The sequence below is a fragment of the Lipotes vexillifer genome, unplaced genomic scaffold (genome assembly GCF_000442215.2).
Source record: "Lipotes vexillifer unplaced genomic scaffold, Lipotes_vexillifer_v1.1 scaffold689, whole genome shotgun sequence".
NCBI lineage: Eukaryota > Metazoa > Chordata > Mammalia > Artiodactyla > Lipotidae > Lipotes > Lipotes vexillifer.
Window position 1 is genome coordinate 765,277 of NW_006772359.1, and position 14,094 is coordinate 779,370.

General features: G+C 48.2%; 1 protein-coding gene across 2 annotated transcripts in view; it reads right to left on the bottom strand.

Moving 5' to 3' along the window:
• The window catches only part of EVA1C (eva-1 homolog C), an 86,729-nt gene that overhangs the window by 33,762 nt on the left and 38,873 nt on the right, over positions 1–14,094 (bottom strand). For both annotated transcript variants that reach the window (XM_007447417.1, XM_007447416.1), the window contains exons 3-4: positions 13,037–13,160; positions 2,965–3,117 (exon numbers count right to left, since the gene is read on the bottom strand). In XM_007447417.1, coding sequence (XP_007447479.1) covers positions 2,965–3,117; positions 13,037–13,160 — 277 coding nt within the window. The remainder of the gene's footprint in view (positions 1–2,964; positions 3,118–13,036; positions 13,161–14,094) is intronic.

A 14,094-nucleotide genomic window follows, 5' to 3' on the forward strand; every position in this document is an offset into this window, starting at 1 on the left:
TGCGATATGTGGGCCTCTCACTGTCGTGGCCTTTCCCGTTGCCGGACGCGCAAGCTCAGCGCCCATGGCTCACGGGCCCAGCCGCTCCGCGGCATGTGGGATCCTCCCGGACCGGGGCACGAACCCGTATCCCCTGCATCGGCAGGCGGACTCCTGAGTCAACAAGGTTTATTCACGGCTGACCTGAGGATTCCCTGAACTCTCTATGGAAACCTGTCTTTTAACCACGGGGTCTGCTAACGTTTTCTTTGGCTGATGACTTTTCCCTTTAAACCCAACTCCCATCCAACCTCCCAGGAACCTAAGGCAGTGACGTACGGAACGTCAGTCATTCAGCCTGCACACAGATCTACCTACCTGGCTGACCAACTTCTGCTCAAAAGAACTCCTAAGATAGATGTTACTTATTGCTGTCTCCCAAAACACACATGGCTAAGCTAGACTCAGTGAGCCCAAGAAATGGGATGTCCCACACTGATATTAAGAAGTTCAGTTGCTTTCTGTCGAAAGAGATCAGATCACCAAGGGTGCCTTGTCCAGCTAAGCAAACCAGATAATACAGGGAGCCCCTGCAGGATGTTCAGGAGGGCAGTGATCAGATTTGCCTTCTAGAAGGTACCTCCGGCCACCCAGGGGAGAAAGCCATGCCTAGGGACAGGGGGACTCCTGCGATGACCAGGCAATGGTCCTTTGACCTAACGCAGCAGCAGGAACAAGGGAGAAGGGGGTGGAGACATTGTGAACACGGGGAGATGTTATATGGGAGGGAGAATGGAGTTTCCAAACTCACAAGTCACTCGCTGGAGCACCGGGCGCTACAGACAGACAGCAGGAGCCACCCTCACAAGGGTCTCTCTGCCCACGTGGCAGGCAAGCCTGTTAAGACGGGAGCTAATTAAGAGCGGCCGGATGCCCACTTCAGCCTGCTTCTGCTGTCTGCCTCGGCTGTCCTTCAGATGACCTTCTACCTTCCCGACGCAAGGGCCTTCCTTCCCTGAACGCTGGGCGAGGGGCCTCGGAGACACGTGTGACACGTGTTCCTTGTGAATTGCTTTTTGGTTCTCTCTCCAGCCTTGCCTGAGAGTGTGCCTGTGTAGCTAGGTCACTTTACATTCTTCTTTTTTTTTTTTTTTCCCAGATCCAAGATATTAGTTATGTATAAACTTCTTTTTTAAATTAATGTTTAATTTCACATGTGATCCAGGAATCAATTGCAGCAATTTAACACATTAAGGAGCTCATTTCAGGTTTGATGAATAAAGTGCAACTTCTTGGGCTGTTTCACAACCAGTCTGTTCTCTCTGGTAACACAGCGGGTGGAGCTGAGGCCGTTTCACCACTGCAGATCAGGGCGTGTGATGGTTAATTTCATGTGTCATTTTGGCTAGGCTACAGTGCCCAGTGGTTTGGTCAGACACCAGTCTAGATGTTATTGGGAAGGTATTTTTAAGATACAACTAACATTAGACATAGAAAATAAACTTATGGTTACTAAAGGGGAAAGTGGGGGAGGGATAAATTGGGAACTTGCGATTAACAGATACACACCACTATATATACAACAGACAAACATCAAAGACCTACTGTAGAGCACAGGGAACTATTCAATATCTTGTAATAACCTATAATGGAAATGAATTTGAAAAAGAATACACACGCACACACACACATATATATACACCTGAAACATTGTAAATCGACTATACCTCAATTTAAAAAAAAAAAAGATATGACTAACAGTAAATCAGCAGACTTTGAGTAATGCAGATCACCCTCCATAACGTGGGTGGACCTCGACCAATGCACGGAAGGCCTTAAGTGCAAAGACTGGGGTCACATCTGGAAAACGAGCTCTTCTCCAGGCCACAACACAGAACTTCTGCCAGGGCTTCCAGCCTGCTGTCCTGCGGAATCTAAACTCAAGACTGAACATCGACTCTTACCTGAGTTTTCAGACTGCCAGCCTGCCCTGCAGGTTTCAAATTTGCCAACCTCCACAAATGTGTGAGCCAATTCTTTAAAATCAGTCTATCTATCTATCTATCTATCTATCTATCTATCTATCTATCTATCATCTATTATCTATCTACCTATCATCTATCTATCTATCATCTATCTATCAATCTACCTATCATCTACCTATCAATTATCTATCAATCTACCTATCATCTATTATCTATCTATCTACCTATCATCTATCTATCTATCAATCTACCTATCATCTATCTATCCATCTATCTATCCACCTATCTATCTCCTATTGGTTCCGTTTCTCTGGAGAACCCTAATTATAATAGAGGGTGACTTTGAAGGGTGGAGCTCTCAGGCGTGTCGGGCCATCACCTTAGCTCCAAACTGCGGACTTCTAAGAATGACTTGCTGAGCCCTGCTCCACCCTGAACATAGCCTCAGGGCCTTAGCATGGGCTCTTTTCCCCGCCTGGACGCCGTCCCCAGGACCTGCAGGCTCTGCCCCTCCGAGTCTCTGCTCAGCACACCCATCGCTCCACAACACTGTGCCTCCCTGCAGCGTCCTCCCGCGTGCTCTCCGTCCTTCCCTCCCTCCCTCCCTCCCTCCGTCATGTGCTTTTCCCTGTAATGCTTATGTGCACCGGAAGTGCGACACATTAGCTCATTTATTATCTGCTTTCTCATTGCCTCCTCATCCACTGCTGGAAGGTCAGCTCCAGGGAGACTCTGTGCTGGTCGCTGATGACTCCCCCATGCCTACAACAGGCCCTGCATACAGCAGGTGCTCAGTAAATACTTGGTGTAGACTAACTGAACAACTGACGAATTCCAGAATGTGGGGCAGAGGGAGACAGGACCCTGAGGGGTGGTTTCCCCCTGCCCTTGACTTTCCCTCTAGGCCAGGTACCAGCCAGCGCGTGGCCTCCTTCCTTAGGGACCGGAGCCCTCATCTCCTCCGACAGCACCCTGAGAACAGCCACATAAAGACACATACCAAAGGGGGGGAGCCACGTGGCTTCCGAGGAGCAGATGTCCCTCTCCTGGGTCTTTCTGCCATAGGTCGCTGAGTAGATGTTGAGAAACTTGGATTCGTGGCAGTGCAGTTTCAGCTCATGGTCTTCACACACAGTTTTGTTTTTTAATTCATCTGAAGCAGAAACAAAAATCGGTGGCACCATCAGCTTCCTCAGAAAGAATCAGTAAGCACTGCCCGCGTCCCGGCCAGGTCCCATCTCCCGTGGGGCTGCACCCCAGGAAGGGGAGAGTCGGGATGGCCCTACCTGCCATGGGCTCTCTGACCCTGCAAAATCCTCTGCAGAAAGAGGGTCAACAAGTGCAAAGACCCAGGAATTACACTAAGGACACAAACGGAGGAGGAGAGATGCCAGGGTGAAGACAGCAGGGCTCCCTGGGCCAGGTCCTGGGACAGGCCATAGAGGGAGTTTCTCTCCCCACTTGAGGTCCCACATTCCTTAATCGAAGGGAGCCTCTTCTCAAATGCCATACTGGGACTCACACAGGTAAAGACCAGGAATTACCTGATGGAAGATTAAGTTCAGGAGAGAGTCCAGCTAAACCGCACCACCCAACTTCATAACGTTCTAGTATTCCGTTTGTGTATTTACAAAGAGAAAGAGAAATGATAGGAAAGTAAATTATGTCCTTGTCTAAGAAAGGAAAAAAAGCAAGGCACAGTGTCTGTGAAGGATCGCTCTTTGAAACAACAAGGTCCTACTACAGAGCACGGGGAACTATATTCAATATCATGTAATAAACCATAATGGAAAAGAATATGAAAAAGAATATGAAAAAAAAAAAAGAATCCCTCTTTGAAGCGGTGTGAAGAGTTGGCCCCAAGTCTGGTGATCCAGGAACGACGGGCCCTTGGGCTAGCGTGGGTCCTAGGAGAGGACGATTCCAGCTTATAGTCTGTTCCCAAAGAATTTAGGAAAAGTTTATTTGTTTATTCCGTGTACCACAGTGAAACTTCCCTTTGCAACGTCATACAGAGTTGACATTATAAATGTTCCCTGGAGAAAATATAGTTCACTGGTTTTTTTAAAAAGAGTGTCCCCCAAAACCATTCAATTGACTAAAATGTTTTAATAATGATTTTTTAAAGTAATAATAATAATAGTTAACACTGCAGACACAATAGACTACCTAACGTATGATTCTCTTTCTGTGAGCTATCCAGAAAAGGCAAACCTCTAGAGACAGAATGAAGATTAGTGGTCTTCTGAGTCTGAGAGCTGGGGACATGAAGTGACAATGGCAAATGGACACAAGGAAATATTTTCAGATGATGGAAATGTTCTGTTGCTGGACTGTTGCGGCTGCACAACTCAGTACATCTACTAAAAATCATTGAATTGTACAGTTAAAGTGGGTGAATGGGGCTTCCCTGGTGGCGCAGTGGTTGAGAATCTGCCTGCCAATGTGGGGGAGACGGGTTCGAGCCCTGGTCTGGGAAGATCCCACATGCCGCGGAGCAACTGGGCCCGTGAGCCACAACTACTGAGCCTGCGCGTCTGGAGCCTGTGCTCCGCAACAAGAGAGGCCGCGATAGTGAGAGGCCCGCGCACCGCGATGAAGAGTGGCCCCCGCTCGCCACAACTAGAGAAAGCCCTCGCCCAGAAAACGAAGACCCAACACAGCCAAAAATAAATAAATAAATAAATAAATAATTTTAAAAAATGGGTGAATGTTTTGCTATGTAAATTACACCTCAACAAAGATATTTTAAAAATAACAATAGCTGATGTTTACTGAGCCCCTTCTCTGAACTTAGGCCTTGTTCTAGGTTCTTTAAATGTATCAGTGAATTTACTACTCAAAACAGCCCTTCCGTGAGCCACCTCTTTACATCCTTTGCATGTTGTGTTTCAGATCTTTAGAAAATCACTTGTAGGAGTGATTCATAGATTCTCGATGCTAACTTCTGAACTTTTGTCTCTTACATGTTATAAATGTCTTTTCCTAGCCTCCCACTTATTTTACACCTTGCAAGATAAAAGCAAAGCAAAACATAAAGGGGACCATGGTTATTTCTTTGCATGTGGGGTTCTCTCCCTCCCTCACCCAAACTTTTGTATAAGAAAAATCATGAAAAAATGCTAGCCCCACTCTATCACCCCAGTCCTAGTTTTTTCTACTTTGAGGCACATCTTTCAGCCAGACAAGCATTGGTGTCAACAGCAAACGAGAGCTAAATTCCAGGAGCTGCTCAGGGTGTCATGGGCTGCCTAGGATGGGAAGAAAGGGGAAGGAAAACTAGCCCACACCCTCCATCACCCTCACAGTCAGCCTGTCTTTCACTTCTCTCTCCCATTCATGTTTTTGTTCCACTTTTCTTTCCTGGATTGGAGGCACAACCTGATCCCCTGAAATCAAAGTTTTCCAATTGTCACTTGAGGCCCATTAATAGGTCATGAAATTAATTTGCTGAGTTGTGATTAGAAACTAAAAGAATAAAGAATAGTTCAGAAAACATCAAAGTGCATCACGCAAAGTAAGGATAAACAGTAGTTTATAAAAGATGTTTTCAGTTGAGTGTGCGTTATGTAGGGCCAAAATGTAAAACGTTTTTCTCACTCGGGGTTGTGATCAAACCAATCTGAAACTCCCTGCAGAAGGCGGCATGAGCAGTAAACATCAGGACAACGGTGGCCTGTGGGACCTTCACATCCTGGAATCGCTGATGCTTAAGTCCCAAACTTAAAACATGAAAGAAAATAATTTCCTAATAGAAATGCCACCTTTTGGTAACTTGTAAATTCCCATGCCTTTCTCCTGAAAACAGAGAAGCGGCAGTGAGGCCAAACTTTTGAACTGCTTGAAGGAAACATTTTAGGATCTCAAGATTACCATCAGCTCTGGTGCTGGAAAACTTGGGCAATGGTTCTTTAAAACATGATGATGGGAAGATTCATGAATGAAAGGTGCAGAGCAGAAACCACGTTACAGATGCTCACAGAATCATCATCCTCTTTAGTATGTGAACATAGTTGAGGACCCATCAGAGGAGGGAAAAGTCAGGTGATGACTAAGCAAATGTCTAGGAGGCCCTTTACCCACTCACTGGAATCTTAATATAACAGTTTAAACTTAGAGCCAAGAAAAGTTTTGTTTCCTTTTTCTAAATAAAAAGAACACTGTGTCTGACCTTGACATTGGAGGGTTTGATTTCGGTGAGTCATATCCGCACCGGTATGAGTTTTTCAGTGCTTTTGATGAGTAAACACTAAATCCCACCAACTCGAAATATTGCCTGACTTCAAAGGTCCAGTGTGAGCAACGGCCTTTGATGCAGAACAGAGGGCCTAGTAGACACACCAAAAGAGCTCAAGCACCCTTCCAACTAGAAGAATACCAAAAATGCTAAGAATTTTTGGTGAACTGCCTTCCACTGGCAGAGCTTGCTAAAAAGGAGAAGGGAGAAAACAGGACAGAAAGCAAGCCTTATCTCTGTAATCCGGAAACTTTTCAACAGGAATGGTTTCTTTCTTTTTTTATCAGAATTTTTAAACATTAGATGAGCGTTTTTAAGGCATGTCATGAAACGCATTTAGAAGCCCCCATCTCTCTGATTTATTAAGACACGTTCATGAAAGGTGCCAGCCTCGGTACCAGCCAAACTCACTCAGAGTAACATGACACTCCCATGTAAGGCCTCCAGTGATTTCTGTCCCCAGAATATGGGTAAATCATCTCCTGGAATGGAGGGGCCTGGGAGTGTCACATTATGTGCTTGGAGGTTACCGCTGTATGATGTTGAGTCCTTTGGTTCCTTGGGAGTGTACTAATTCACTGTCACCTTAAGAGTGACATTTCTGGGTTCTAAAAACAATGGGACCATTAACATAACTGCTGCTTTTCTCAGAGAACTAGAATTTGTGTTAGAGCTGGGTTAGAGTGTGGGCAGCCTTCCAGAAACGGGTTGCCAACATCTCTGTGGGTTTGGATGGTTGACCCAGGAGCCCGGGTAGAGGTATAACCACGACTCTGCTTAAAGGATAACAGCAACAAATTCTCTCTCCTAATTAGAGGTCTTTGTGTGCCATGCATTCCTCTTTAACAATGCATATGGACTTCCCAGGTAACGCAGTGGTTAAGAATCCGCCTGCCAATGCAGGGGACACAGGTTCGAGCCCTGACCTGGGAAGATCCCACATGCCGCGGTACAATTAAGCCCGTGTGCCACAACTACTGAGCCTGTGCTCTAGAGCCCGTGCTCCGCAACAAGAGAAGCCACCGAAATGAGAAGTCCGCGCACCGCAACGAAGAGTAGTCACCGCTCGCCGCAACTAGAGAAAGCCCGCGCGCAGCAACGAAGACCCAAAGCAGCCAAAAATAAATAAATAAATAAATAAATTTATAAAAACAAACGAACAAACAAAAAACAATGCATAGACACATCTGCATATCAGCAGTGGCCTTTCAAAGATGGGCATGTGGAGTGATCTGCCATGATGGGAACATGTTATTATTGACATTATTTATGACTGCCAGTGCATGGCAATGTTAACATGCAGACAGATACTTGGTCTCTTCTATTGTGTTTTTAAATTCTCAGCAGACAGTGCACCCTGCTATTGCCTGCACTCAGGGCAGATCGCACCCCGCTGCACCCCCAGCCATTGGTATATCACTGCCTTTCAGTCATTCACATCTTTAGCAAGAATTACTTTAATCTGCCTCTTGGAATAATAGTACCAATCGCTGAGCTCAACTCCATGACAGGTGCTGCGCTAAGCATTTTACGTACAGCACTGTAATTTTAGTCTTTACAACAGCCCTAGGTAGAGGGTGCTTTATCTTCATTTTATAATTGAGTGATGGAGCCTCAGAAAGTTTCCCTCCACTGCCCAAGGTCACACAGCAGCTCCTCAGCAGACAGGAACATGAACCCTAAATTCAAAGACTCACTGAAACCAAAATTCTCTGAAGGGATGGTATTTAGGGAGGAAGTGAAAGAAGATTCTAGTGAGGATTGTTAGTAAAATACTCTCCAAAAAACAAACATACAAGTAAGCCCTGATTTGTAGCCTTAGCCAGTTTCCCTGGTGTAAGTATTTCCATCAGGGCAGATTTCACTGCACACAGGCACGGCTGGGAAGAGATGGGAATAACTGGCTCTCACGGTAACAGCTGGCTCCATGCGTACCTGGGTGCAGCCGTGGGGCCTTTGGACCATTAGAGCGTCATGCAGGGGCTGGAACTGGGGCCATGGAGAAGAGCCTCAGGAGGTGACAGGGTTGCAGAAAAAGAGGCAGGAGGGTGCGGGGACCTCACTTCCACACCTACTTCATAGCAGCAATAGGTGCTGCCACCTGAACGGCAGTGCTTTAGGCCACCAATGTCCAGGTCACACGAGGGGCTCTGGTTTCTTTTATTTATTTATTTATTTATGGCTGTGTTGGGTCTTCGCTGCTGAGTGCAGGCTTTCTCTAGTCGTGGTGAGTGGGGGCTACTCTTTGTTGCGGGGCATGGGATTCTCATTGCGGTGGGTTCTAGGTTCACGGGCTCAGTAGTTGTGGCTCACGGGCTCAGTAGTTGTGGCTCGTGGGCTCTAGAGCACAGGCTTCAGTAGTTGTTGCTCGTGGGCTCTAGAGCACAGGCTCAGTAGTTGTGGCGCACGGGCTTAGTTGCTCCACGGCATGTGGGATCTTCCCGGACCAGGACTCGAACCCGTGTCCCCTGTATTGGCAGGCGGATTCTTAACCACTGCACCACCAGCGAAGCCCAGGGGCTCTGGTCTGAATGTTCGTGTCCTCATACAATTCATATGCTGAAATCCTGATGCCCGTGTGATGGTATCAGGAGGTGGGGCTTTTGGGAGGTGATGAGGTCATGAGTGCGCAGCCCCCATGAATGGGATCCGTGCTCTGGTACACGAGACCCCAGAGAGATTCCTCGCCCCTCCGCCGTGTGGTTAGAGCGAAAAGGACAAGCCACCTATGAGGAAGCAGGCCCTCAGCAGGTACCAAATCTGCACCTTGATCCTGGCCTTCCCAGCACTCCAGAATTGAGAGAAATGAATTTCTGTTGATTATAAGCCACTTAAATTATGGCATTTTGTTGTAGCAATTCAAACAGACTAAGATGCAAGGGCTCTGCCCCTCAAATCTGTTACAGGGCAGCCAGAGGAGCCTCTACCACCCCAGCCGAGGAGCCTCCCTGCTTCAATGCTGCCCTACAGGAAGACTCCACCCCCTTCCCTGGCCATCAGGGCCCTGGATCGTGCTCCAGCTCTCTGCCTAGGGCTCCTTTTGCTCCTTCCAGCCCCCGCACCACCCTGTGCCACCCCTGCCACAGGCCTCTGTAAGGAGTCAGCTTTCTGTGCCCTGACTCTACCCCAGAAGGTTGTCACCATCTGCCGGGAAAGCCTTCCCTGAGTTCCTGACGAGGTCAATTCCTCCTGTGAGCTGCTTGCACAGTACCAAGGGCGCAGAGGTCTTCTTTAGATATTTTTTTGGACAGAGAAGGTCCTTCTGGAGAAAGGAGCTCTTTGGCCTAGAATCTAAAGGGTGAGAAGCAACTGGCTATGTGAAGATCTCAATAAATGCTCGCTTTATGAAGGGACATTGGAAATCACCCAAGACAGAACCACCATCCAGGAATCCTCTGTGAGATGTGAGTTCTCTTCATAACCAAAACGTGGCCCACATCTGTGCACAGCAAGTGCTTAATAAGTGTTTGAGGAAATAAAATTAGCAAACAGACCTAACTGCCCACTGTAGAAACAAGGCTGTGGTCCAGCACTGGCTTATCCAGGGTCCTGCCAATTTCATAAGGGTCTTTTCACTTCTTCTAAAGGCTGGTTCTGTCCAACTTTTTATTATGAACTATTTCCAACATATAGAAAATGTGAGAGAATATCACAATAAACGGGCAGAAGAGAAAAAGAAGGGAAAGCTAAGGCAGTCAAGGGTGAGGCCAAGGGCGTGGCCAAAACCATGGCCAGGGCGTTGTCATTTTTTGTTTGTTTGTTTGTTTTTGCGGTATGCGGGCCTCTCCCTGTTGTGGTCTCCCGTTGCCATGGCTCACGGGCCCAGCCACTCTGCGGCATGTGGGATCTTCCCGGACCAGGGCACGAACCCGTGTCCCCTGCATCGGGAGGCGGACTCTCAACCACTGCGCCACAAGGGAAGCCCTAGGGGGTTATTGGCAGGCGGATTCTTAACCACTGCACCACCAGCGAAGCCCAGGGGCTCTGGTCTGAATGTTCGTGTCCTCATACAATTCATATGCTGAAATCCTGATGCCCGTGTGATGGTATCAGGAGGTGGGGCTTTTGGGAGGTGATGAGGTCATGAGTGCGCAGCCCCCATGAATGGGATCCGTGCTCTGGTACACGAGACCCCAGAGAGATTCCTCGCCCCTCCGCCGTGTGGTTAGAGCGAAAAGGACAAGCCACCTATGAGGAAGCAGGCCCTCAGCAGGTACCAAATCTGCACCTTGATCCTGGCCTTCCCAGCACTCCAGAATTGAGAGAAATGAATTTCTGTTGATTATAAGCCACTTAAATTATGGCATTTTGTTGTAGCAATTCAAACAGACTAAGATGCAAGGGCTCTGCCCCTCAAATCTGTTACAGGGCAGCCAGAGGAGCCTCTACCACCCCAGCCGAGGAGCCTCCCTGCTTCAATGCTGCCCTACAGGAAGACTCCACCCCCTTCCCTGGCCATCAGGGCCCTGGATCGTGCTCCAGCTCTCTGCCTAGGGCTCCTTTTGCTCCTTCCAGCCCCCGCACCACCCTGTGCCACCCCTGCCACAGGCCTCTGTAAGGAGTCAGCTTTCTGTGCCCTGACTCTACCCCAGAAGGTTGTCACCATCTGCCGGGAAAGCCTTCCCTGAGTTCCTGACGAGGTCAATTCCTCCTGTGAGCTGCTTGCACAGTACCAAGGGCGCAGAGGTCTTCTTTAGATATTTTTTTGGACAGAGAAGGTCCTTCTGGAGAAAGGAGCTCTTTGGCCTAGAATCTAAAGGGTGAGAAGCAACTGGCTATGTGAAGATCTCAATAAATGCTCGCTTTATGAAGGGACATTGGAAATCACCCAAGACAGAACCACCATCCAGGAATCCTCTGTGAGATGTGAGTTCTCTTCATAACCAAAACGTGGCCCACATCTGTGCACAGCAAGTGCTTAATAAGTGTTTGAGGAAATAAAATTAGCAAACAGACCTAACTGCCCACTGTAGAAACAAGGCTGTGGTCCAGCACTGGCTTATCCAGGGTCCTGCCAATTTCATAAGGGTCTTTTCACTTCTTCTAAAGGCTGGTTCTGTCCAACTTTTTATTATGAACTATTTCCAACATATAGAAAATGTGAGAGAATATCACAATAAACGGGCAGAAGAGAAAAAGAAGGGAAAGCTAAGGCAGTCAAGGGTGAGGCCAAGGGCGTGGCCAAAACCATGGCCAGGGCGTTGTCATTTTTTGTTTGTTTGTTTGTTTTTGCGGTATGCGGGCCTCTCCCTGTTGTGGTCTCCCGTTGCCATGGCTCACGGGCCCAGCCACTCTGCGGCATGTGGGATCTTCCCGGACCAGGGCACGAACCCGTGTCCCCTGCATCGGGAGGCGGACTCTCAACCACTGCGCCACAAGGGAAGCCCTAGGGGGTGTGGTCATTTTTTGAGATTCAGCAGAGGGAGGATGCCACTAAAAACGTGGGGATCTAGAAGTGATCTTCCTGAGTCTGCGGGGTAGGGCAGGAGTTGGTGAGAATTCCTGGGTGGGGAGCAGGGGAGTTTAGGCTGTTCTGCAAACTTTGGGCCTGCTTGTGAGAGCTTGTGATTGTGTGTACTTGTGAGTGAGTGTGTGTATGTGGTATGACTACATGTGTGACAGTGCGTATGTGTATAATAGTGTGCATGGGTGCGATAGTGTATACGTGTGAGAGTCCAGGCGTGTGCATCGTGTGTGATATCGTGTGCATTATGAGTGTGTGATAGTGTGTACATGGGTGCACGTGTGAGTATGAGTGAGTTTGAGTGTATGTTTGGAGGCAGAGTAGGGGCGCTGAGCCATAGGGCCGTTCTAAGGTATCTGGGTCCCCGCAAGGAGAGGATTCGAGACAGAAGCCTGGATATTTGCCAAAGCATCCAGGTCTTTCCCTGAAGACGTGTGCCGGAGACCGTTCCATGCGTATGGCTGATGCCTCACCCACCACAGGAACCCAGGCCACCAGTGTCTTGGGAGATGCTGGGCTCCAGAGGCAGAAACCAACACAGAACAAGATGCAAAACAATGAGAACGGTTGCATTGCTGTGGCAGTACAGATTTTACAAATTATTATCCCTGACATTTGGCTAAATGTTGCTAGAACACTGCTGTCTTTCAACAAGTTTTCCAAGTATTACCAGGAACCCGTAATTACCTATGGCTTCTCTCAGGCAGACCCTCCACGCCTGGAGGTGTGACCTCCTCATGGAACAGCAATTATTTTTAGCCTGCAGTGGGTTAACCACAAAACGGGTGTGCGTTAGAAATGGCGAAAGTTAGTGGAGAGAAGTGCAAGAATGAGAATAGAAGAGCCTGCTCCCGCCAAGTCCTATTCTTCTTTCTTTCTCCTTAGGAAACATGCTGTTTCAGGAGCCCCCGCTGAAGGTAGAAGTGGGTAGAAGCCAGTCTGCAAAGATCTGGAATCGTGGGCTCAGGTGGCAGCTGTGCCACCAGCCCCCTCAGAAAAATAAGTTGCCCTGCAGCCGGGGGAGGGGGAGCCTCATAACAAGCCTTCCTCTGAAAAGGAGATCCAGCTCCTCATGTTGGGGAAAAGCCATTGCAGTCTCTTGTTACCTGGCATTTTTAGCATCAGTACAACCAAGTTTTACATATTAGGAAGGATTTTTTAAAATTCAGGGATTTGCAAGAATGCACACAGATTGGTGCGCGTGCGCACACAACACGCACACAAATACACACAAACTAAAAAAGCAGGTGGGATGGGGCCCCGACATTCCTATGGACAAGAGTTTCAAAGCTGGACGAACGTCAGCTGGCGGAGCATTGTCGTCAGGGAACCCACCCCCTGCACATGCCGTGCCCCTCACAAGTTACTTACTAGGTTGGCATTTAAAGGAGACCAGGAGGTATTTACTGCTTCCTGGACAAAGGTCAGGTCCAAAAACACGGCTATTGACCAGGAGGTGGCAGGTCCGCTGGTTCTGGCATTCGTCCAGCACCTTCTAAAATGAGGGGGTAGAAAAGGGATAGGCTTGAGAACCACACACAGTGTCTGCGAGACTCCACACCTAGCCTGCTCTGGGCTCTCAGGAGGAAGGGCACCTGCCTGCCTGGCCTGGGGCTCACGTTTTAAAACCTTCTTGCTGGTACCAGCTGTGTCTAAGATGGAAGCACCCGCACGCGGCTGACCATGTCGGCTGCCTGTCTCCCCATGTCTCCCCCAAAACGAAACCTGCTCCAAGAGTGCCAGGCCTCCCACAGAAAACCAGCTCCTATTTGGCTCACCTGGCACCACTGCTGACAGTTTTGGCAAGAGTGCTGCATCACGGAGGCTCCCAGGGATGGGAGCAAAATCAGGGTACTGTGGAGTGTGGACTGGAGGGGACTCGGAGGCCCCCTTCTGGGAGGGATCCCTGGTTTTAAAGCTGACAGAGGGCTCTGGGGAGCGGGAATCGTAATCACAGCTCCTCATCCTTAGAAACACCTGACGCTGGCCACAGGGGAGCTCAGCATCTGGGGGACGCCTTGGAGACCCCAACCCAAACACAGGCCAACTAATGAAAATTAAAAAGCTGATTCCCTAGGAGGTGGGTCTAAAGGGATCTTGCTGTGATTTATGTCATAGAGTGTTCTGCCTATGTTTTCCTCTAAGAGTTTGATAGTTTCTGGCCTTCCATTTAGGTCTTTAATCCATTTTGAGCTTATTTTTGTGTATGGTGTTAGGGTGTGTTCTAATCTCATACTTTTATGAGAAAACTGTCCAGTTTTCCCAGCACTTGTTGAAGAGGCTGTCTTTTCTCCACTGTATATTCTTGCCTCCTTTATCAAAGATAAGGTGACCATATGTGCATGGGTTTATCTCTGGGCTTTCTATCCTGTTCCATTGATCTATATTTCTGTTTTTGTGCCAGTACCATACTGTCTTGATTACTGTAG